General features: G+C 37.1%; 1 protein-coding gene across 1 annotated transcript; it reads left to right on the top strand.

Moving 5' to 3' along the window:
* Positions 1 to 16,351: 16,351 nt before the first annotated feature.
* On the top strand, positions 16,352 to 17,267 carry LOC108110034 (transcription elongation factor S-II). The gene is made up of 2 exons (XM_017218884.1): positions 16,352 to 16,396; positions 16,491 to 17,267. The coding sequence occupies exon 2, from the start codon at positions 16,493 to 16,495 to the stop codon at positions 16,979 to 16,981; it is 489 nt and encodes a 162-aa protein (XP_017074373.1). The 5' UTR covers positions 16,352 to 16,396; positions 16,491 to 16,492; the 3' UTR covers positions 16,982 to 17,267.
* The last annotated feature ends 9,081 nt before the right edge of the window (positions 17,268 to 26,348 follow it).

Below are 26,348 nucleotides of genomic sequence, written 5' to 3'. Positions count from 1 at the left end.
CTGCTTTTTGAGATCTTGCGGTAGGCCCGATTGTTTCTATTCCGAGACGTTTGTAACTGTCAATCATAAATTAGATGCCAATCAAAGCAAATGACAACAACAACAGCAGAAACAACAACAAAAACAACAACAACAGCTACATCAGCAAACAGCTCAAAAATTGCCTGCATTCATTTAAATGGCAAATGGCGAACGGCAAACGGCAAACGCACACAGAAAGACATCAAATGAAACAGAAGCAGCCAAGTGACGGCTTTTGACTGCATAACAGCACAGAAAATACATACACTGAGAGAAACTTATAGGGTAACTAAAGATGTTTTGAGTAAGTTGTAGAAGAACTTAAGGTTTTCAAAAGAACAGTTTATGGGTAAGGACATTGATTTGTCTTAGAAATATTTATGAAAAATGTTATCCTTGAGTTTGAAAATCTTTAAAAAATATATTTAATTTAAAAAAAGTTACTGCTTTATGTTAGCAATCAGAAAATATCGAAAAACTAATCCAATATAGTATAAAAAAGTGTTAAAAATCTAAAATCTTTATAAGAAAACATAGTTAAGAAAGCTAATATATGTTAGACTCAAAATGGAAAGAGGAAATGAATCTCTTACAAGGAAAATACATCTCCTCTATCTTCTTGCACATTTTCTCTAAGTGTAATACATAAATATAAACTTATGCGTGTGTGGCTGGGGCAATATTTTACAGCAGTCACATGCAATTGATTTGATGGCCATCGAAGCCAGAAGGTTCAATCATTTGAGACAACTATTGGGATTGGTTTAAAAAGTACAAAAAAGTAGAACAAATTTATGTGGAAAAGTTGAAAAAAATCAAGGGAAATGAAGTGGCAGCAGCAAAGGAAAGGAAAAGTGTGAAAGAAAGGGAGTTTCCCTAAAGAACAGGCATTTGAAGTGCTAATAAGTTGAGTTCATTAAAGGGCCATTAAAGGCGAAACGCACTTAAACATTTCCTTGAGATATTTTATAGTCGTTTTTGAGAGATCGCAGATAGATGGATAACCAAGTTCAAAGCTTAACAACACCATGCTATATCTATTAACATTATCTTTCTTTAGTAATCAAGTAGTTTCGAGCTTGAAAAATCTTCCAAATGAAAAGTAAGAGTTCCAGGAAATGGTTTATGACTAGATTGAGTAATTTTCCCAGGGGGGACGACGACAGTCTTCCAATAAAAGTTCACGATACTTCTGCGGCTCTTTTCCCCAACTAGATGAAATTCCATTATTTATAAGCTGACTAAACCCCCAATACAATGTGGCCACCTTAGCAACAGAGATTCCCAAATCGCCCTCTCACTCCCACTATTTCTCTTTCTCTCTCTCTCTCTGCCTCTGCCAGTGGGCAGGCCAAAAATATCACGTATACGTCATGTGTGTCATTCAGTGTGTGCTTCGTCGCGTAGGGCACGAAAGGCAATGTGAAATGTTTTTGTTTGCCAGACAACAAGTAAAGTGGCAGTAAAAAAAAAACCGCAGTTAGCTGGCCAACATCGTTAAGTTCTTCATCTCACGATCGAACGATCAACCGACCGACCCGATCGAAACGATCAAACAATCTCAACTTAACCGGCGATCGATTGTTTGATCAGTTGATGGATCGAAATGGATTTGCCAACTGACTGAAGTTTGCATTGAGAAGTGGAATTTTTTCATCTTTTTTTTTAATCGTAAAAATCGTAGTTAAATTCGAATTTTTAATAGCTAAGATTTAGATTTTGGTCATAAGTTAAAGTTTCCTTCAGACTTGAAACTATAACTGTTACTTTTTAAGAGCTTAATTAACTTTCCAAAAACGAATCTAACATATTTCTAACACCTCTCATATCAGACTAAAAACCCCTCTTTTCTACCCTCCCAATTAATCTCTTTATTGCTGGCTTTAAGTCCCCTCGATTTGCAGCTATCGCTTTGAGCGATGCCCGGCTGCGTCATCAAGTATCGAGTACAGCAATCTAGGTACTTACCCCCTGCCTTAACCCCCCTCTACCCATTTCCTCTGCCACGCCCTCAATTTGAACCATGCTGCAAGTCGGCAACAATTGCCATTCGATTGGAATTGTAAATGGTTCGTTGCTGTTGCTGTTGCTGTTGCTGTTGCTTTTTCTCTTGATTTTTGCTTTTGCCGGCTGCCTCTATTGAAACGCTCTGGAAATTTCATCATGCCATAGATCGATCAAGCTATCTATCTAGCTATCTTTCTATATATCTATCTATCTATCTATATATCTATCTATATATCTTTCTATCTATCTATATATCTATCTATCTATCTATCCAACCCAACGATCTGTTTCCCCTCTCCCTTTTGGTTAACTGGTCCGTTTCAATCGATGTTCGATTGAATTTTCCCATTCTTTTTCATTTTTGGGTCGCCCTTTCGGCGTCAGATTCGGTCTAAACACAGTAATAAAAGAAATCATGCTCCATTCCTGGGTAATTTGGGGCGTGTGCCCCGTCTAAGTGTCGCCCCGATCTGATATTGAATCTGAATTCGAATCGGAATCGGAATGAAAAAAAAAATTGAAATTGGTATTGGGAATTGGTCGATGACATTCCATTTCAATGTGATCATTAAAACCGAAAGTGACAATCGAAAAGGGGGAAGGCTTTTCGGTTACAGGTAAGTAGAAGTACAGTGCGTTTCGGTAGTGTAAGTTCACTTGATATTAGGAAGAAAAGTAATACAGAAAATTACAGAAGGATAATCAAAGGGGGAAAACTTTTAGGTGACATGTAAAGATAGGTACAGTGCGTTTCGGTAGTGTAAGTTTACTTGATATTAGGAAGAAAAGTAATACAGAAAGTGACAAAGGCCGAATCATGCGGGGAGAACTTTCAAATGTCAGGTAAAAATAGGTACAGTGCGTTTCGGGAGTATAAGTTAAATTGATATTAGATAAAAAGTAAAAAAGAGAAAATGACAAAAAGGTAAACAAAAAGAGTGCAGAGTGCTTTTAGCTTATTGGTAGATATATGTACAGTGCGTTTCGGTAGTGTAAGTTCACTCAATAATATAATAATACCTTCCATCACTCAACAATTCCCCACATAAATCTTTTTAACCTACCTACAAAAAAAGTCCTACAAATTCACTAACTCATCGCCTTAACATCACGAAACGCACTGTAATAGTGCGCTGGCAGTAATACTATTTATTTAACGATTCACCCACGCCCATATATGCGCCGATTAATGGCGATTTAAGCTGCAATTTCCACAACTAATAATCATAAGTGTAAAGCATAATTTCCGTCTCGCTTGCTGTTTGGCTTGCTGGCTGTTTGACTGTTTCGCTGGCACTTTTGCACATTGTTCAATGGCAATTTAAGAGCTTCATTAAAAACCAATAACTGCGCCTGTAATTGCCGCACACAAACCTACACACATACATACATTCAAACGTTACACAGCAAAAAAAGAAAATAAACACATTGAAGAAGAAAAAGTTCAAAAAAAAAAAGTTCGTTTCGTTGATTATTTGCCAGGCGTCGACGAAAGCGCGCACACTTTTCGAAATGACTCCTGTTGCCAATCGTTATCGGTAACTTTGGTCATCGAACTTTTGTCTATTAAATCGAAAAAAAAAACAACTAGAACAAAAAATCAACATAGAAGGACTGTGCGATTCGGTAGCGGTTCGGTGGCGATTCGGTAGCGTTTCGGGTGCGGTTTTCGGACGCGTTTCGGTGGTTTTCGTGTTCGGGCTTTTGCTGCCAAAGCGCGCGCGCGTTTCTCTAGCGGCGTTCGTTCGATCGTCGCGATCTTTGACAAACTGAAGTTTTTCAGCATATAAACATATAGACCTAGATCTAGACCTAGACAGAGATAGCGGCAGCGGCGTCGACAGAGGCTGCTTGCCTAGCTAGCTCTCTCTCTCCCTATCGCTCTGTCACCCTCTCCCAACTGTGTCGCCACGCTGCCACCCACTCTCGCGTTAAATCGTCGCAAAATAGACGACCGACAGCTGATCCAATCCATCGACAGTCTCTTCTCTGATGAGGCTGACATGGTGTATCTCCATCCATGGAAGGTAATCTATGAGTTCTACGATTGCCCAGGGTAAGTTTTTCCTTAATTTTCCTAAATATTAACTAAGAATTTTGAGTGGTTTCTCTCAACAGAAGCTTTGGCATGCAAAGCCGTGCCCAAATGTATGAGACTCACCTATACCGCCCCCTGCTTAGTGAGGCGTGTGACCTCACCCACTCTAGCACTAAGAACAACAAAAACCATGACTAGGTACAGTGAGCACTAACCTAGGACAGCCCAATATGCCTTAAGTGTGGAAAAGAGAGAATGGCGCGTTTTGGAATTTTCAATTTTTGAAATTCGAGAAACCGAAATTTTATTTGCAAATTTTTCAAATATTTGCAACGCTTTCGTTGCAGCAAACAAACAACATTTGCTAACGTCACGAGGCGATGATCCATCAAAAAAGTGCATATTCTACAGATATATACAGATATATATATATATAAAGATATAGCTAACTGTTGGCCAAGTTATTTGTTTATTTTTGCCACTGCAAGTTACTTGCTAGGGCTAAAAATAGCCGCCCGTCAAAAGTTGTAGAACATTTTCACCGGCTTGGAATGTGTGTTAGGTTTGTATAGAGAGGGAGATATATATATGGATATATCAGATATATATATATAAAAAGTACTTACAGTCGAGTACAATGAAGCAAGTCGGCCCACAAACAATCTGGTTTCCCTTTCAATTCATATTCTGTCACGATCCAGCATGGCACTCCAGTCCCAGTCCCAATCTCAGTTCCAGTCCCGACTTTTACACTTTTCTACGGACTTTTTTGTCTTAGTTTTTTCTTCTTTTTCATATTTTTCGTTTTTTTGTTTTTTTTTTCCTTATTTTTTAGTAACAATTGAAGCTGCCACATGAAGTCGTGGAAATCGGTGGAGCATCAGCTTGGTTAAGGTTTTCGCCTGAAATTGGGCAAGATTTGTGGGGAATTAGAATGAGATTTTTGGTAAGTTAATATATTTTTAATATATAAAATAAGCAAATATATAAATAAAATATTTAAGATTTAGTTTGTCTGATTTAAAAGTGAATTTTCCTCTTGCATATTCCACACATCACTGAGACATACTCAAACTTAAACCATGAACTAAGTCCTTAGCTACTATGGCTCCTAAATCTATGTTAGCTTTCAGTTTAAAACTATTTGTTAACTTTAAGTTTAAGAAACTTAATTTAAATATACAGATCTTTAAGACAGTTTTCTAATCTTCTATTTTTGCCATCTTGGCTAAGACCTTAACTAAAAATGAAGTCTATGTTTTAGCTCTCAAAATCTTCATTTTCCTAATCAAAATTTCACAGAAATGTTCACCATCTACTTTCCCCCATAAACAAGCCTAAGTTAAAATTAATTAATAATAAACATTTACCACTTTTTGATTAACAAACATTTAGTCAGACTAACTAGCTTAATCTCATTAACATTACCTAATCTACTCCAACTTTCAGGGTCATAGAAGTTGGCTACTTTTGGCCAGCGGCTGACACGAGACGGGAATGACCCCATAAATATTTGCCTGGCAGCTCGCCTTCGCTTAGCGCCAAATCAGCTGCAAATGCGCCGGCAATTAGTGCCTTTTGGCAGGGGCGTTGGCCCAAAAGGGGTTAGCAGCTACTATATATATATACATATATATATAGAGGAAAAGAGGCGAACATTCTTTATCACAGCAAACTAGTTGGCAAAGGTAAGTCAGCGAAAAGGAAGGAAAGAGGCAAGAGCCAGCGGCAAACTAACAGCACGCGATATATGCCACACGTGAGGCACAGATAAAGATATATAAAGATATATATAACTAACCGATCAATCCTTTAGTTAGGCCATAAATCGAACCTCATCACATGATGCCAATCATCCATAAATTAATGCAATCCAAGCAAATGCAAATGTTTATGGCCATAGAACGGCGGCTATGCTGCCCAAAAAACAAAAAACAAAAATAAATTCAAAAAAATAACAACAAAAAATAACAACAAATTAAAAACAAAACCAACAACAACAAAACGCAGACAGGCTAAAAAAAATAGAATTTTATCAGCGATCGCTTAGAGGCGCGTGATCTTGCCAGAGAAAAATAGAAGCGAGACGGTGACGTTGATTCTACAGCTTCTGCTTTTTTTGTTTTTTAGCCACTGCACGGGAAATATTTTTGAGAACAGTTTTGGAAAGTGTTAATACTTAAGGTAAGGCAATATAATTTATCAGATATTGAAAATAATATAATGGACTGGATGAACTGGAAACTATAGTTTTTAAGATTAAAATGTACTTTTTTCAGTGGAAAGTAAGTTAGTTTTTACAGGAAATTTATTAAATATCAAAACTAAGTAGAAAATAAAATATTTAAAATTTAAAAAATCAAATAATGTACACTCCATAACCATAAAGATCATTTATCTCAAATATTTTGATGTACAAAAATTATAAATGACATAAATGAAAGCACCAAAAACTTATTTTTAAGCCAAAAAAACGCATATTTCCTTATAGAAAAAAACTTAAAAAATCTATAAAAAATCTATTTAACTCAGAAGCCATAAAGATGATCTTCCCCAAAAAAATTGTATAAAAAATAATCGAAAAGATAAATTAAAGTTCCTAAGATATAGCTACTACTTCCAAGAACTTCATTTTAAGCAATAAAAATCTTAAAATTCCTTATAAAAAACCTTAAAAAATAATAGAAACTTAACTTAAGAACCTAAAACTCAAAAAACAATTACTTCCTAATTCAAAAATTCCCAAAATTCTTTCAGTGCTTTGATGATGATGAGACTGGGAATGGGAATGCGAACGAAGAATGAGCATGACGATGATGTGGCTGAGGATGTGGTTGTTGCGGCGGACGAGGACCAAGACAAAGACGAGGACGAAGAGGACGTTAGATACTAGATGCTAGATGCGAATCGAGGTGATGATGGCGATGAGTCAAGCCACGGCGGCGGCAATAGATAGTCACGGCATGAGTACGAAATCCGCAGATAATTAAGACAATGCCGGGCCAGACGGGCACATCTCTCGAGCATCTCAGCCAGATCAGCGACCGTAGATATATCGCCAAGATAACACACACACACACACACATAGGCATGGTTAGAAACAAAAACTCAAAAATCGAAACAAAAACTAAAAACTAGAACCAGAACCAGAATATATATGTATATAGAAGCTGGTTGAGATGGCAGAAGAAGATGGCCCAATCAGTGAAATCAGTTTGTGCGCAGACAGCGCAAATTGTTGGCCAATTATTTATGTTTGAAAATCTAGTTTTCTAGTTTGTTTTCTCTTCCTTCCTTAGTTACCACACGGCGTATGCGTAATATTCGCTTGGCTACATGGCGTATACGTAACGTAGGCTTAAGCTGCCTTTCTTTTGAAAAAATCCCCAAAAAATCTTTAAAAATTCCCAAAAAATCTTAATTCTTTTTCTGGTTAAAACAAGTTCTGAGTTGCCAAAATATTTCCTATTTTTTCGTAGTTTTTCACACATTTTTTAACCCAAACTGACACATCTTTTCAGCCATGAAATAGTTTCTAAACTTTGTAGAACTTTTCGCCTGCTTTTAATTAAATATCAAAGAGCAAAAAATATTGCAATTTTCTTTTAAAACATGATAAATGAAAATGAAAATGTTTATATGAGTAAAAAGCCAGCAAGGGAATCAGATATAGTATATAGATATATGCAAATCTTTTTAAGAATCAGCTAGCCAGCCAGCTAGCCAGCATATAGTCTTTGCTTAAGATTTATGTTGCCATTCCCATGCTTGACTCAGCGCGTTATTAATTTTTTAGCATTTTAATCTTCAGCTTAACGCAAAAAATTTGCGAATTATTTTCGACCTTTGCTAATGGGATTCTTAGGCAATGATTAATCAGGAAAATTATGTTGATATATGCTTTAGATTTCTGTGGAACCTAAAAGTACCCTGTAAGTTGGCTTTCTTAAGGGGAAATTTAATATTTTAAGGTATTTTAAGTACTTTTTTAGCTGGTTTTTTGCTTAAATTAGTTTGAAATTAGTGTTAAAATATTAAATATAAAACAGATATACAAATTATTTTTAATATTAATAAATATTTTAGACCTTTTTATCAATAAATAAGAGATTTCCAAGCTTGTTAGCTTTTTTAACATTTAAAGAAACTTAACAAGCTATTACCTAGCATAAAAACTTATTAAAATCACAATTAAAAATCTTAAAAATTGTAAACTTAAAATCTTCTTACAAATTTCTTAAATATTTAAGCCCTTTCTATCCGAAAATAATAATAACTTAGGCCATTTCTAAGCTTGTAAGCTTTTTTTTTTAACATTTAAAGAAACTTAACAAGCTGTAATCTAAATTAAAAACTTATTAAAATCATAGTAAAAAATCTAAAAAATTCTAGACATAAAATTAGCTTATCAATTCCTTAAATATTTAAGCAAATTTTATCAATAAATAATAATAACTTAAGCCATTTCCAAGCTTGTAGATTTGTTTTTAACATTTAAAGCAACTTAACAAGCCATTACTTATTTTAAAAACTAATTAAAAATCCGGTAAAAAATCTTAAAAATTAGAGACATAAAATCTGCTTATAATTTTTTTAAATTTGTAAGCTTTTTTTATCGATAAATATTGATAACGTAGGCCATTTCTAATCTTGTAGATTTGTTTTAACATTTAAAGAAACATAACAAGCCATTACTCAGCTTAAAAACTTATTAAAATCACAGTAAAAAATCTAAAAAATTCTATATATAAAATTAGCTTATAAATTTCTTAAATATTTAAGCAATTTTTATCAAAAAAAATTAAAAACATAAGCAATTTCCCAGCTTGTAGGTTTGCTTTTAACATTAAAAAAAACTTTACAAGCCACTACTTAGCTTAAAAACTAACTAAAAATACAATAAAAAATCTTAAAAATTGTAGGAATACAATTTACATATAAATTTGTTAAATATTTAAGATATTTTTTATCAAAAAATAATAATAACTTAAGACATCTGCAAGCTTGTTGGTGTTTCTTTAGCAATAAAAGAAACATAAATAATTCATAACTAAGCTTAAAAACTAATTAAAATCACAGTAAAAAAACCTTAAAAAAAAACCTAAATTCTATAACAATCTTATTAAATATTTTTCATTAACTTTCCACTATACCTTTTCTCTCAGTGCTTCCCATTCTATGCTTACTGACTGCCTGGCAAATGCAAATTTGTTTTCTGTCAATGGAGCGTGGAACGTGCGAGGGCCGATGTCGGTGGTTGCTATATATATACGCTATATCTGCTATATATGCTCAACTATATGTGGTGTCAGTGCTTAGTGCTTAGTGGTTGATGCTTGGTGGTTGCTCGGGCTTTGATTTTTTTTGTTGTATTTGGCTATGGATGTGACCAGGCAGCCACCTTCGCGTCACTTCGCTGGCCACGTCCCAAAATGTCTCGTTCAGAGAATGGGAAACATGGATGGAGCCATGGGGACATGTTTCTAAAATAAAAAAAAGTTATTTTTTAATTAAAAGTCTAAGTTTTGATTTGAATTTCTACATTAATATCAAGTTAAGTTAATAAGAAAACCGAAAGACAGCCCTAAGGGACACCCTGTATGGCCTTCCTTGGCAGATTTCTAGAATTCCATTGATCGCCAGCTCATCCGTTGTCACCCGGTGCGTGCTCACTGTACCCATCACGTACGCGTGTGTTGTATGTCTCTCTGTGTGTGTGTGGGTGCCGAACGCTCAGCAGGGTGTTGCCTGTGTGGCAACCAAAGCGTGACACAAACAAGGAAAAGAAGTTAGGAACCAGGACAGGCAGGCAGGCAACGCAGATTCCATAAACCCAGATCATCATTGATGGGTTAGGGGGAGTGCGAAAATAATTGATGGATCATCATGGAACGACGAGAACTGCGAAATCGGATTTCGTTTTCAATCGAAAACGAATCGAATGCGTGGCAAAACTGGAAACGGAAGTGGCAAGTCACGTCCAATGGCGAATGATTCCGATTCGGAATTAGGAATCGATATCTATGGAATATAGATCTCTCTCTTCGAAGATCTTTCTATCTCTCGTATGTTGAGATTCCGTCAGTTGCCTGACTTGCAACTTGTCTTGCTTTTGTTGCCACTTTTGCTTTTGCCTTGCCTTTGCTTTCCCCCCCTCTCAACTCTAGCCAAGTCTTTAGTTGGATTTTCACTTGGAAAAACAAAGTAGGATTGGTAAGTTAACTAACTAAAAGTTAAATCCAACTAACTAGCTAATAACGAAACAAAAACTGTCCTCTGAAAGTTACAAACTTGCCACTTTTCTTTGATTAACTTTGCTTACTTCCCTGACTTTTATTACCCCTTCTTTTCTCTCTGTGCATCTTGGGACTCCTCCAACTTGACTAGTAGAAGATTATTGACATGCCAACATGCTGTTGTTCTGCTTCCAGTTGGCTGTTCCTTTGTTGCCGCAGTTGCTCCTTTTTTTCCACTACTTCTACTGCTGCTGCTGCTGCTGTTGCTGCTGTTGAAAATTGCATAGTGAGTGAACAGCAAAGCGGTTTGACTAGCTCCGGCTATCAACTTGTTGCATCTGAGTGCACAAAACACCAAGCCACCCAACCACCGAACCCACCTATCCAACCTATCCCACCGATTCCACCTATCCCCCATGATCCCTCCTCTGGGTTGCCAAGCACGTTGTTGGCTATTAGAAAGGCATGTGAAATGTTCCCTAATTGTTGGAATTTTAATACATCCAACGACATGCACTCCACTTTGTGCCAGCCTGTCTGAGATACACACCCAGAGAGAGAGGGGGGTGGGGAGGAAGGGAGCAGTTACCTTCCATCGATCTTGTCACCAAGCAAGCCCCTTACCCCTGCGATTAACTGAGCCTTAACCGATCTTCGACCGTACAATCGCTATAGTTAATCGCCCGCTAAGTACTCTATTAGCGAATGCCCAGCTAATTGATACTCCAAACTCCCACTAGAAGAAACGATAGCTGCCTTAAATATTATGTAACATTTAACAGGGAATAATATTAAGACTAACAAAAACCAAGACAAAACCCAGAACAAACATTACTGAAATGAAAATGTGTGTTAAGACTTTGATGGTCAGCCATAAAAAAAGATAAACAACCAGCCAGTTCCCCGTTCCGATAACCAGAGAAACCTCTGAAAATTTTCATCAAGGAAATGAAGACAACTTTGAAGGGGGGGGATGGAGAGAGGAAAAGGCAGAGTGGCAGGAGGAGGGGGAATGGGAGGGGTAGGGAGGCAAAAAGACGAGGTCAGAATTGCAACACGAATCAGATAAAGTTGTTGTTGGCATTATCAGGGGCTGTAATGAGGATGATTACGATGATCGGACCAGGCATGAGTGTGCCGGCAGATAAAAATGGCCAAAAGTCTGAGTCTGATAAGATCTCCCTCCTAAGAAAGACACTCATTGGCATAAGGTGCGAGACGAAAGTGTAAGTTATAAGTAAAGAAAACTTAAAACTAAACATAATATGATTTTTGGTATTCAAATTAAGTTTTAATTGATATTTTCTTAAAATTATGTTTAATTTTTGAAAGGAAAACTGAAATTATGTAGGAAATTAATCAATAATCATCCTTAAACTTACTAATTTAACATAAAAAATGAAGAATTAATGTTAAATTTTAAAGGTTTTATATATTTTTAGTCATAACTAAGAATAATAATTAACATTTTAGCCACTTTTTTAATACAAATTTAACATTTAACGAGATAAACTTCAAGATTTCCTCTCAAAAATCAACTTAAAATCATAAATTAACCCACTTTCGGCCTTAACTAACTAACAAACTTAACATTAAAACTTATTTTAAGTTTATTAGTTCTTAAGTTATATATAATTTAGAACCCTTAACCATAAACCCAAGGTCTTAAGAGTTTTTAAACCCTTTTCAAACACAAATCAAGCCATCTAAGCAGCCCACCCAAACGTTTAACGAAACAAAACTGGGCATTGCTTTGATTTATGGTAATGATTTAATTAATTCATTAATCAGTTATTCGTTCGTTATTTATTTTGGCTTGTCGGCATTAATAAAATAATCGCGCCATTCAAGCGAATGTACAACCAGTTGGCTGGCAATAACTTAAATTATGTCATACAGACAGGCAATGGAGAGGGTGGTGGGTGTGTGTGTTTTCATTTCCAAAGATAAGATAAGATAACTCGCTGGCAGTGAGTGTGGGAAGACTTGCATTGATTTAAAAATAAACCTAATTAATATTATTTGTTATTTATAGAAAAGCTTTTTGTTAACAAAACTATTTGTTAGTGAAAAGAAAGCTAAGAAAGAGGGTTAAAATCCAAGTTAATCCAAGTTTTCTCTCATAAACCCCAACTTAAACCTTATAAACATTTCGCTTACTGTCTTTTCGCATATTCCCTGGGATATATACATATATAAGCATGATTCCCTTGGCGTGCGTATCAAAATATAACCATAATAAAAATCGTTATAATGATGCCTCATAAATCGCCGACGATTGCCCTCGGCTTAAGATCGTTGGCCTGGGTTATCGCGCCTGATCCTCACCAGATCATATACAGCGGGTGGATCTTTATATATATATATATATAAGATATATATATATATATATCATATAAAGACCTACCTGAATGGGCCGTAAGGTCCGCGGAGCCACTGTCAATTCAGTGTAAATTTCAACTATTAAATGCCAATTTATGGGGCATAGCTTATAATTTTTTATTATCGCTTTTATAACACCTTCCGCCAGTGGAGACGACACTCAGACTGGGTGGGGGCGTGTCCCTATGCCGCATTTAGCTGCGGCTTAACCCGGTCTTGCCCTGGTCCTGGCCCTGGCCCCGGTCTCTCTCCTTCAGACCCTCTGGCCCTTTGCCGAACCGATCTGTGGCGTGAGAAGAGATTGAAAGAAGGAATTCGCAGATAAATCACACTAAATCATTTCACTCGGACTCGCGGCCAGTTGCATACCCCAGTACAGTGCACGGGGCATGCTGCACATGCTGCAATGTAGTGGAGTCAAGTCGAGTTGAGTCGAGTCGAATCCACCACCACCACCACCAGACAGACAGTCGGTTAGCCAGTCGTCAGACAGCGGTAACAAAAGGCCACTGCAGAAAAGCTGAAAACTGCAACAAAAATACGAGAAAACCTTAAAGTTACTTTCAGGGGATAGAAAGTAACGTGTGAACGTGGGGAATACCTAGCATGTTTTAGGTCTTTAAGGTGCTTAAATTTTATATATTATATAGATCAATTTTATATAGAATTTATATCTTAAAGTATTGAAAGAGTTCTGACTTTTATCACTTCAACTTTCTGGTTTTTTAATTTTATTTTCCTACATTTTGTTGTTTTTTGAGGGAAAACTTCTTCTAAAACTTCTAACTTCTTCTAACTTCTATAAGAATCTCCCTAAAACATGGCAATATATACTACCTTAAGTTAAAAAACAACCAAAATCTATCTTAAGGATGCCCTATCTATGCCTTAACTCCCCTACAACTTCCACTTAACAAAACATTTCATTCAAAAATCACTCTCCAAAGTTAAGTTCCTTCCCCCCATCAACCTTTACCTTTACCAAGTAACCAAACGACCCGAAAACTGATCATAACCCCGAACATAACAAACCAATTGGTATCCAAAAACTGCAACTACAACAACAACAAAGTGAAAAATACAAAAAAAAATAAAAAACAGAAAAAAAAGAAAAACAGAAACAGAGGAAGGTAAAGTTCGCTGCCATCGGCGGATTGCGCATTTTGAACGCCGGCGCGTACTAATCACTCGCATTGTTACACGATCACGCCATGGCATCACGTAGCCAAGGTGAAAGAAGGCCACGCCAGGGGCGGACATTGTAGGGGGGAGGTTGCGTGGGGGGTTGGCTGAGGAAGAGGCGGTACCTGGTTTTAGCGGGAGACAAATAGGCAGCAAATGTAACTGCACTCAGCCGATGGGAAACGTCCAATGTCCAGCTAGCCAACCAACCAACTAACGATTCATCATCATCGACTCTTGGACTCTAATAGCTCGGAAAATTCAAATTGATGGATTTAAATTGCTGGGAAGTTAGACTCGAAGTTAGCTTGAGTAACAAGGAAGGGGGAATTCGCTTTGTAATAACTTTTAAGATGATTTTTTCTTGATTTTTTTTTAGGGGCAACAAAGTCTCTTAAATTTTCCTCCACCTACTTTTTTTAACTTAACTTAATCAGATTTAAAATCAAGAATTTATTTCCCATTTCCAAAGGTTGATAACCCAGACTTTTCTTAAGAATTTTCCTTAACCCATCTATACAAATTTGTTTCCCTTTATCGCAGCTATTTGCCCCTTGTTCTGGGCTCTTGTTTATCCAAACTCAAAGATTGTTTTTTTTTTGGTAGCCAAAAACCAAAAACCAAAAACCAGAAAGACAAAAGGCCGCCAAGGTCAACATACGGCCATGAACCAATTCCCCAAAACCATTGATAGATACTTTTGTATCTTTATCCGATGTTTACGCTAGGCACTGGCGCTGGCGCTGGCTGAGGAGGTCGTCAAGTTTAACAGTTGAAGGTCGCTGGCGGAGGCGTTTTAAAACGCTAGAAAAACGCGGCTAACACACGGTGGGAGTGCGTGGGGGGCGTGATGGCTAGAAGGGGGATAAGTACATTAGCAGATTTATATCCGGCAATAACAACAACAACAACAACAACAACTTGCTAAAGAGCTAATGACTTGGATAATGATTTCAATCTGATTTTCGTTTTTGTTTTCAATTTTCCTGGTTTTTCTTTTCATTTCTTTTTGTTTTCCAATGGCTGTTGGCTTTGTTGTTAGCCTTTTCAATATTTCAGTTTTCAATTTTCTATTTTATTTTATTTGGTTAAGGGGCGGGCAGGGGTAAAGGGGCAGATTCGTGCGTCAATAATTAGATCATCCCCCTGGGCTAGTTGCTGTAGGCGATTAGCGAAATCAAAAGGCAGCAGCCCACAAAGAAAGCGGAACGACAAAAACACAAACATATAGACCGGCTATATACCAAATTTTCATTTCAATTTCTGTTTTGTTTTCCTTTTAGTGATTCCCCTATAGTGATTCCCCCTCTTTTGCAGCACCCATTGTCCATTAGGGATGTACAGTGGGTGGTGGCATGGGACTGAGGGATGGTAAGTAAATTTCCAGAATTATCTTTTTAACATCCGATTTTCCTATTCTATAAGTTCCATAACTTGGTCTTTCGGTGTTTTAGGTATTATTTAAGATTTCAAGAACAACATTCTGTGTTAGTTTTAGTGATATTTCTTAGTGATTAAAACATATAATAACTTAACTTAAAGAATGCCCAAAAATAAGCCTTAAGTTTAAAATCGAAATTTAAAGATTTAAATCCAAAATGAACCCTAAAAGCTTTTCCTGCCTTAATGATTATTTTTTACTATTTTTTTAAAGATTTTTTTAAGATTTTTGTTACTATTTGTCTCCATTTTTTGCAGCTCCCATTTGTCCATTAGGAATCTAAAGTGGGCGGCATGGCATTAAGAGATGGTAAGAGGAGTTCAAAAATTTTTGATTTTCTTTTTAGATTTAGAAAGATTTTTCAAGATTTTTTTTTAGATTTTCCTAACGATTTCTCTCTACTTTTCTCTATTTTATGCAGCTTTCATTTGCCCATTAGGGATGTACAGTGGGCGTCATGGGATTAAGAGTTGGTGAGAGGAGTTCAAAAATGAATCTTTTAAATGTGATTTTTGTAGTCTATAATATGAAACTTAATCCTTAAAAATGTAATAATTAAGATTAAGATTTAATGTTAACTTTTGTTGATTTTTATCACTAATTAATATTATAATTTACACACTTAACTTAAATGGTCTTAAATATGCCTTAACTTTAATATAAAATCTAAAGATTTACATCTAAGATTTAAAATCTAAAAGATTTTTCTAACTAATTTTCTCTATTTTTTGCAGCATTTTTCAGGGCTGGAAAGTCTGGGCAAGGAAAGTCTAAGTTAACCTTCTTAAAAGTGATTTTTCTAGTCTAAAATAAAGTACTAAGTCTGTTCTAGCTTAAAAATTATTCTTTAAGACTTACAAAACTATATTCCATGCTCATTTTTCTTGATGAAACTGACATAAAACTGACCTAAAAATGCCCTAAAAATACCCTCAAACATACCCCAAATTCAAAATCAAATTTAAAGTCTTAAAATCAAAAAGTCGCAGCAAGCTTTTCCTGCTTTCCCTTCTTTCTTTCCCATCTAGTAACGCTGGAAATCAAGTCAATCATTTTCATTCCCAAACCTTTCACAACTTCAGAGAGAGGGTAAAGTTAACAACTAATATAAAAAAAAAAATTAAAGTTTCGCTTTACAAATCGAATTTTCTTTTTCGTTTTTCGTTTTTCCCATCTCGCGTAGTCATGTCCTTTGAGGTACGTATGAAGTGCCGCGAAATGTTGGCCGGCGCCCTCAAGCTGGTCGACACGGCCGAAGGAAGTGCGGATCCCGATGACATGGCCACCCGTCTGGAGGAGGCCATTTACGATGAGTTAAGGAACTCGGAGTTTAAGTACAAGAACCGCATACGGTCACGTCTATCCAATTTGCGTGATCCAAAGAATCCGGAACTTCGTGAGAAGTATATGAGGGGTGAGATTTCTCCGGATACGATGGCCAAGATGACGCCCGAGGATATGGCCACTGATGATCTAAAGCGTATCCGCCAGAGCTATTCCAAGCAGGCCATCAACCAGGCTCAGATGCGTAAGGTCCAAGGCACTAAGACGGATGTGTTTAAGTGCGATCGCTGCCAGAAGCGCAACTGCATCCAGTTGCATACCCAGGATGGTGACGAGCCAATGATTACATTTGTCATTTGCGAAGAGTGCGGTCATCGGTGGAAGGGCTAAGGTGGGGGTGGTTGTTGGAGGAAGGAGAAGAGAAGGAGGTGACTTCAGCTTACAGCAGGCTCTTTTACACTCTTTACAAGGACACGGAGGATAACAGGAGGAGGTAACTTCGTCTTATGAAAGGCTCTTAACACTTCTACCAAGTACAAGAACAAGTTAATGGGCGGAGGAGTACTCGTACACTGGAAACAAAGGAGACTAACATTCCCTAAACACAAAGTTTAACAAAAATAAAAATAAAACCAAACCACCAAAAGCAAAAAGGTAAAAAAAGCCTTAAAAAAGAGATTTTTTGTTCTTATTTATGAGATTTTGAATTGGTTTTTAGAGCTATTAAAATGGAGGATTTTTAATTAAATTAAAAAATATTAAAACATATATTAAGACCCCTAAAAACTATAACAGAAACTAATCTTAAAGAGACAAAATTTCTTTCAATTTTAACTATTTTAAGAAATTGGTTTTTATACTCGTCATTTTAGTACTTTAACTTACAAAATTATAATAAAAACTGGACTTTAAAGTAAGGTTTAAATTCGTTTTTAAAATAATAAATAAATTAAGCTCACTAACTTAAACTCACTTAAATTCTATTTTATAATATTTTTCTATTTAACTTAACTTGTTAGCTTAAACGCCTTGCAAAAGAGCTAATAAAAACTACTTTAAAAGGTAGTATAGTAGTAAAAAAACTACTTTTTAAAGTACTATAGTAGTACAAAAACTACTTTTTGATGTAGTATAAAGTGAAGTAGTAAAGAAGTAGTATAAAAACTACCTTTAAAGGTAGTATAGTAGTATAAAAACTACTTTTTAAAGTAGTATAGTAGTATAAAAACTACTTTTTAAAGGTAGTAGAGTAGTATAAAAACTACTTTTAAAGGTAGTATAGTAGTATAAAAACTACTTTTAAAGCTAGTATAGTAGTAGAAAAACTACTTTTTTACTACTAAGTAAATTTTCAATTTGTTTAAAATTCTAAAAAAACAATACAAATTCTGAGTATTTACGAAAAGGGTATTGAGTATGAGCACCTTAATTTAATATTTACAATTATTTTATCAAGAAAATATAATATTTTCCAGGGTATCAAAGGCTACATCATAAGCTTCTCCCAGTGAACCCTCTTTGTTAGCCTTGGAAAGGCAGCTAAAACAGCGAAGAAAGCAAGAAATTTTGTGTTTTATAAACATTCATAAATATGTTTCTTGTATAAAAAAAAAAAAAACAAAAATCAAAAATTGAAAAAGCAAAAAAAATCAAAAAAGAAAACCCAAAGAAAAGCGTAAATGAAATACAATTTTCGTCTATTAGTTAGCTCTTTAGACTTCAATGAATCACGCCTTTACGATGAGCTCTTGGGAGTGGGTGAGAAACCGATTTAGCATAGGAATGATATATATATACATATAGGAATATATATAGTATATAGTATATAGCGTGGGCCGATTCGGAGTGCAGACAAATTATAGACGTTAAAGACGTTTGGTTTATGGCCACATTAATGGCAATGACTCGGTTTTCGGCGTAATGGGTTTTCAGCTTTTTGGCCATTTCGATTTTGATTTCTAAACAGAATTGGTAGAATGATTAAAGATGCCCCCCCTCTATCACCTCCCCCTTCGTAGAGATAGCTTAACTAATTAATATCCGGCGTCATAAACGCAGCAGGAAAAATGCAAAAGGCGAATCAAGTAAATCGCATTAATTGGCCATTTGGCCAAAAATTAAAATTAAAAACCATTAAAAAAATATCTCAGAGCCACGAATAAACAAAGTGGAAATGCGCCTTTCCCAGGCTTCTTTTTTTCTTTTTAATGTCCGTCTGGCGCCGTTGATCATCACTCCCCCCCTACCACCCACTTATTTTTTTCTTATTTATTTTTATATTTATTTTCTGTTGTTTTTTTTTTTTTTGTTTCTTTCTGCGATCGAAATGTCGCTCAAAAATTGACGACCCTGAAGGCGCCGGCGCCAGCGACAAGTGCGAGAGTCTGCAAAGGTGGCAAGCCAATGGAAAATGGCCAGGAAAAATCAAAGGGGGGCATCAGGGGGCTAGGCAGGCAGACGGTCGGTCGGTCGGTCGGTGCTTTCAAGTGCCATATTTGATGTATAATGTTGGATTATATGGCCAAACAACGAAATGGATTTTGGCCTTAAGGCATTAGCAGTGGCCAAAACACAAACACGAAAATGGGGATGACTGACAACGACAACGTCGAGATGGACATGGAAATGGAAATCGAAATGGAAAAATGGAAATTAAAATGGCCAAAGACCCATGTCCCATATCGATCATAAAACCAAATCAGTTCAAAGCAATGCAAGTAGCCAATAAAATATAATAATAAAATCTAGATGGGGATTGGGTTAGATAAGCTGAAACAAGTTGATGGTTTCTTCTTTGGCAATAAAGGAAAGGAAAACTTTGAGTTTTGCAGGTAAGAAGGAAAATACTAACTAATTTCCAACACTAACTATTACAAAATCCAAGTCAATCTGGCTTATCAACAGATCATAAACTATTATTATTGATTATTATAGTTTTATTACATCGACCATCGACGAAGAATCGCCTACTAAGATTGACCTGTGGAAGCTCACGATCAGAGGGATCAGAGCCCAGCGTTCAGGGTTCAGGGTTCAGGGGGTTATCAACAGGTAGGAAAACAACATGTCCAAACGGAAATTCCCATCATATAACGCTGGATAACCGATGGCCAAGTGCGAAAAACTCGAAAAACAGATGCAGCCTCATAAAAGGGGCGCAGATAAGGTCGCGCGGTTGCGTGGGAAAAGCCCAGCCCTAGCCTGTGCGGTTGGCGCATCATTGCCGGCATATCTTCCAGATATAGAAATCGACCTGATCTCTACCTAGATATCTCTAGATATATCCTTGTGCATGGATAACCAAGGATAAGGGATCATAAAACGGTGTCGCTTTTGTTTATGCTGCTTATTTAAATTGGCTTCTTGGCGGGCGTTGCGACCTGGCAAGTCCCGCGCAATCCATCCATCCATCCACCTCCTACCTGCCCTGGGAATTTCCGTTTCAACCTAACCCATATGGCCACCACGGATGCGTGAGAATACTCCCGTCCCCGTTTCTAGATCATCGTGGGTCCATGACAAAACAATCGGGTTATTGTTGTGCTGCCGTTGCGGCCTTTGCTATGTTTTTCGGAAAATATAACCTGGCCAGGGAAAAACCCTGCCACCAACGTGCGTCATCTGGTCTTGGTCAGGGGACTTGCTGGCTAGCGCACTTGCCCTCTTCCACCCCGTCCAGGATTACGACAGCACCTTCTATGGAACTGAGACGGTGACGGAGACGGAGACGGAGATGGAGAATCACACACCATGACGACCTCTCAACCTTGCATTGGCCATTGATTGATTCGGCCGCGTGTAGGTTTGCATCTTTGATGAATTGTCTCGATGATTGGGAACTACACTGGGAAAATTCTAAAGAAAATTCGTGCTTAAGATTGTGAACTTTGTTTGGGTGAGTTTGGGAAATGGTTCTAGTATCTTATAGGTTGAGTTTTAGGGAGATATTTTGGGGTTTTAAAGGGTTAAAATGCTTTTATCTAAGCTTTCTTCTTTTTAAGGATTCTTAAGTTTTCTGATATTTTGAGGTAAACTTGGCAAAGGATTAACTTTTAGGAAACATATTTTCTTTAAATTTATATAATATTAACTTAATACTTAACAACTATGACTAAGTTTAATCAATAACTAACTTAAAACTTAAAGCAAAGTAAACGTTTTTCTTTTTTAAACTTTTGCTACCTAAAACAGACTCTATCTCACGTTTTTTGAGCACATTTTTAACTTATTTTTAAGCAGTTTTAAACATTTTTAAAAATTTTCCTAACTAAAATATTAAGATCAACCTTTTCTCCAACTGCACTTCTCTTCCAAGACTGCATTCGTTTTGATTTTGATTTATTTGCGGAGCGTTTGTCAATCGGACGGTGATGATGATTAATTGCCACGGTGAATGCCAATTGTCGCCATTGGCTTCGATCTCAGGTCCAAGAGTACCCTTCTCCCTCTACTCCCCCCCTCTAGTTCTGCCCCATCACCACCATAAGTTTCCATTTCCATTTCACATTCATTTGTGGGCGCGTGCTGTGGGGACTCCAAGCCGAGAACAGGCCACACCCGCATTTGCATCAACAAATTAGCCGGCTAAAACATGTAAATCACGTGTGTGGCCACGCCCCATGGGGTATGCCCCTCCCCACCCCCTCTAGGCCAACAAGTATAAGCAGCCACCGCCCTGCAACCCCTCCTGAAACCCCTCTCTGGCAACACCTCCCCCCCTTGGAATACTTGGCATAACTTTGATCTCTGGAATGTGGATGAATTGCCATGTGGGATGATGACCTAGGCGAGAACTTGAGTGCGCCATCGATTTATTGTTTATCGATTGTCGATGATCTAACCTCTTTAATTTGACACTAAGAGCAAAGATTTGGGTAAGGATTGTAGATATTTTAAAGTTAAATTAACTTAAATTGATAACCTAAGTTGCCTTAGCCAAGATTTCCTCTTATAAATCACCTCAAATTCCCTTTGATTCCTTTCGATAACTTCTTGGCTAGAAAAAACCAACAAAGATTCCTTCAAATTAATGATCTCAAGATCGAAGATCAAGTCGTTAGTACATAAAATCAAGTGATTAAGATTAGTCTGACCCAATGTCCCCCTCTAACCATCCATCCAACTTGCCGGAAGACTTTCGTCCCAATTTGAGATCCCAAAGCCTCAGAAGGGGGTAAAGAGGAGAAGGGGATTGGAGGATCAAAACAACGCCCAAAGAGGGCGGAAATGGGAAGATTTCCCTTTGATTGACAAACCGACTCGAAGCCATCAATTTGCCTTTTGCCAGAGCGACCTTGGGTGGGTGGTCTATCGAAGTTTATCGAAATAAATTGCATAATCTTTGGCCTGACAAACCAGAAGAGCCATCAACCTTCAGCTTTCCACCCTCCTACCCCCTCTCCGTTTCACATTTCATTTGAATTTTCTTCTCCTATTTTTTTTTTTTTATGCGTCAGTGGCGATGACGCCAATGGTGGTGGTGGTGGTGCTCAGTGGATCGCTTGGATCCGGCGGTGGACATGGACACACCCACCCTTGGCCAATTACGCCAGTGCGCTGCGCCACTCCCCCTTTGCCCATCCGCCCCCCCTCTCTCTCTCTCTCTGCCTCTCTAGTTTGGGCGCTTTTGTTTTTCCCAGTTTTCTTTTTGTTTTTCAATTTTCATTTCAATTAATCAAAATTTGCGCTTCCGTTTCAAATTTTTTTGCTTTTTTTTGGGTTTGGGGGGAGGAGGAGGAGAAGGAAGGCAATAGGCGGGTAGGCGGGACAGGAAGCAGCAGGCGGCGAGAGCTCGATTAATTGACGAGCTGCGGTCTGTGTAAATTTGCAAGTGCATTTCTATCTCAATAAATTATCAAAGCAAGCAGGGGCGGTAGTTAAGAAAGGAGAAAAAGGGTTCTTAAGTTGGAAAATATTTAAAAAAAAAAATATTTTTATTTGGAAAAATTTGAAGTAAAGAAAGGAAAATGTAAGCAAAAGTAAGAAAAAGTTGGAAAGAAATTTTTACAAAAATTTGTGTTTAATTTTAAAACTCAATTTTGAGGGGAAAATTATACAAAAAATTAACAAAATTAAGGAACTATTCCCTTTTAAATTTGCTTAAAATTTATAAAAATATTTGTTAAAAAATGACTTAAAAACCCTATAAAAAGTAAGCAACGAGACCACCCCCCTTTCACCCACCACCCCTGACACTTTGCACTGGCAGTTTTCCTTCGATTGCTTTGCATTTCGATTCGATTCATTTCGATTCACTTGCAAGTGATGAAGATTTATTGTTTTCATTAAAGTGGCGGCCACATTTGCACCTCCCTGTTGCCACCTCCCCTTCCCCATTTGCCACCTTCCCACCACCCCCGTGTCATCTTCATTTTTATGGCCTGTGTTGCAAGTTATTTATTTGACATCTCTTCGGGCTTGGCCATCCATCGATCGATCCATCCATCCATCCATTCATTGATCGATACTTTGGCATCGTTTTCGGTGGCCTTTCGGGTTTGATCGTTGCCGTGTGCAGCCGTTGCATAAATTATTGCCACAATCGGCACTTGGCCAAATGTTGCAGCTGCTGGCAGTTCTTTTTCTTAAAACCCACACCCGCCCCCTCCCCAAAAAAAACTTTTCCACAATAAAGAAAATCTCACGTACGCTGCCAATCAGCAAGCAATTGAAAAAGTAGAAAAGAGAAGCCACTGGAAAATGTATAGAAGAAGAGGAGGCAGAGAGAGAGAGAGGGGGGGAAGGGGGAGGGGAAGGAAAAGCAGATCGATTTTGGGTGGATGAACCACTTAAGGCCATTGGCATCGTTTTTGGCCAACTGCATATTTGCATATTTATAGAATTTATTATTGGCACTCTAAAGGCCAATAAAACATTCTCAGCCGCTGCGGACTATGGAATTTTCATTCAGCCAAACGAACGCAAAAACTTTTCAATTTGTTTTCCCAACAATTTTGTTGAGTAATCAAAATGTGAGATGGAGGGAAAGGTATTAGATTTTAGGGATTTGTTTTTTCAGCTTTAACAGTAACTAAGTTGATAGGTTTACTATAGAAATTATTAGTCTTAAACCTAAAGACTAACAGCTTAAGAAGAACACTAAGTTTGGGGTAAAAATTAATGAAACTTTATAATTTTTAGGCATTTTTTATAAGTAGTTATGGCAGCTTAATCAGTCTTTGAAGTATCTAAGTTGATATGGGAATGATTGTTAAACTTGAAGCTTAAAAAATCCTTTAAAAACCCACAAAGATTTTGTACAAAATGAGTAACTACTGTATTTTAGTAAGCATTTTTAATGAGTAGCTACCGTAGCTATATGAGTCTTAGAAGTATCCAAGTTAATATATAGATTTGATATGGGGATTTGTGATCGTAAACCTTAAAGGATTCTTAAACTAAGACTAAGGCAAAGAGAGAGAGAGGGTCTAAGACCAACTGAGACTTAAACTAAGACTTTGACTAAGAATATGTTAAAATTTTACCAAACTTTGCTTATTTCTAAGTATTTTTAATGAGTAGATACAGGCAGCTAGCAGGTTAATAAGTTTTTGAGATAAAGAAGTTATTATAGGTTTGTTAAAGGAGATTATGATTCTAAAACCCTTAAAAATCCTTTAAAAAAAAGCTAAGAGCATGCAGTAAACATCCAGAAAACAGTAATTTTCTTAAGCATTTTTGATAAGAAGTTATTGCATCTCCACTAAAATCAATTCTTAACCTACATAAATCAGTTTCTCAACGATTATTCTAGATATTTACCAGCCTAAAGACACTTAGGAGTAAGAAAACTGCAACAATTTCCCTTAGAAAAGCCAGGAAAACCTTAACAAACTTGTTCCTTTGATTAACCTCCAAGTTCTTACTCTCGCAAAGATCAAAGATAACCCTGATTCGTCTATTTATCGTCTGTCTTGTTAGATCTGAGTACTATCTATATATCTAGTACTCCTTCACCATTGTTCTTCGTGGGGGGAGGGGGGCGAAATGTGACTTTATTTATGGGCAATGCAACGCAGAACGACATTGCAACAAAGTCATTTCAATTGCAATTCAAATGCCACAGAGGCAGCTCAAGTGGCTGCCAGAGATGCGGCAAAAATGTGTCATTATCGGTACGTCTCATCTTGGTTGCAGTTCTTGGGTTGTGGGTGCAGCAGCTGGAGAAGCAGCAGCAGCAGCAGCAGCAGCAGCTTGTTGCATCCTCTATTTGGGGGTGGTGGTTTGCCAGCGCCTAACAAGCCTACATAAATATGCAACCAGCTAGCGCTATAAATTCCAATCAAATGGCCAGCAAACTGAATAGAAGACACATGCCACAAGTTGACCCTGCCCTGACTACCTCGCCTGGCCCTATAGCTGCCTTGCTTACTGTGTAAGTTCCTTAATGATTGCTCTTACACTTTTCTTTTTCATATATTCTCTTCAAATTCAAGTTAACCAAGCTGTACTGTACTGGGCGAGCGAGTTCAGCGACTGCCTTGGCTGATTAACTCCAATGAAACTGCATTTATTGTTGCAACTTGCTTTAATCAACGCTCCGCAAATCTGCGGCATCATCTTCCGGGTGCCCAGCATACATCGCCAACATCATCGCCAGCATCGCCAGCACGTGTGGTCCAATGTTGGCATAATCTTGGCCTCCCAATCCTCAAGCTGCTCCTCCATCTCCTCCTCCTTCTCCTGCTCCTCCTCCTCCTCCTCCTTGTAATTAGCTTCAATTAATTTGCCTGCCATTTCTATTTGCAAAACGCAAAACCACACTTGCTGACTTGCCTCTTTTCTGTTTCTTTTTTTTCTCTCTCTTTTTTTTTTATGGCTCATAAAACAAAACGTCGCATTTGCATAATAATTGTTGCCATTTCATTGCGTGTCCATATATCACACATCATCAAAAAAGCATAAAAAAAAGAGCGAAGTCTGGCCAACCGAGAATTGGGGATTGCGGTTTTGGAGATTGGGGATTGGACATTGGAAGATCTTCAAGTGGGTTGGTTGGTGGAAGAAGTGGTAGCGGGGGGAAACCTGTTTACACGTTTGTAACAGCAAATGGACAACGCGTCGTATAAGTAATCTCTGCCTGAAAGTGTTATAACCCCACGAAATTATCAACGACGATCGCAGCGTAGGATTGCTGCCTCTTTTAGCAGTTAATTAACAAATCATTTTTGACTAATTAACCATAAAGAAAGGGGGCGAGGAGGGTATAAAAGTGGCTAAAAGAGTGAATTGGTCTTAAGCTAAAGGAAAATGAGAATGGCCTTTAAATGAGTTTTGATTTTAAGCAGAAAGTAGAAAGTAGAATTCACAGCCAATAGAAGACGCTGTTAAAGGCAACACCTAGGACTTAAAGGCTAGCAAGTTTCTAGAATATTTTCTAAAATATATTCTATTTTTTATTTTTGGATTTTAAGTATTTAATATTAATTTTAAATCACATGCAAAATGAGTAACTTGATTAAACAAATATTTACCCTTTTCTTTGATAATTACAAGTTTTTCCTTAACAAGTTGATGTTTAGTTTGTTTAAAGGAATGATTTTGAAATCTTAAGAATTAATTATGGTTGGTAATGATTTTAAGGAACAAAAGTTATATATTTTGGTAAATCAAATTCTGTACTTAATTTGTGTTTTGTTTGGAAAATCACTGCCAAAATCAAGAAAGACATCATTAAGCCATTATTTTCACTTTTTCATTGAAAAGTTTTTCCTCAACAAGTTGATTTTATTTTGTGTTACGTTTAAGGAATTTGGTT

The sequence above is a fragment of the Drosophila eugracilis genome, unplaced genomic scaffold, assembly GCF_018153835.1.
Source record: "Drosophila eugracilis isolate 14026-0451.02 unplaced genomic scaffold, ASM1815383v1 contig_1858, whole genome shotgun sequence".
Lineage (NCBI taxonomy): Eukaryota > Metazoa > Arthropoda > Insecta > Diptera > Drosophilidae > Drosophila > Drosophila eugracilis.
Note: the sequence above shows the minus strand (reverse complement) of the source record. Positions and strands in the feature narration are given on the sequence as shown.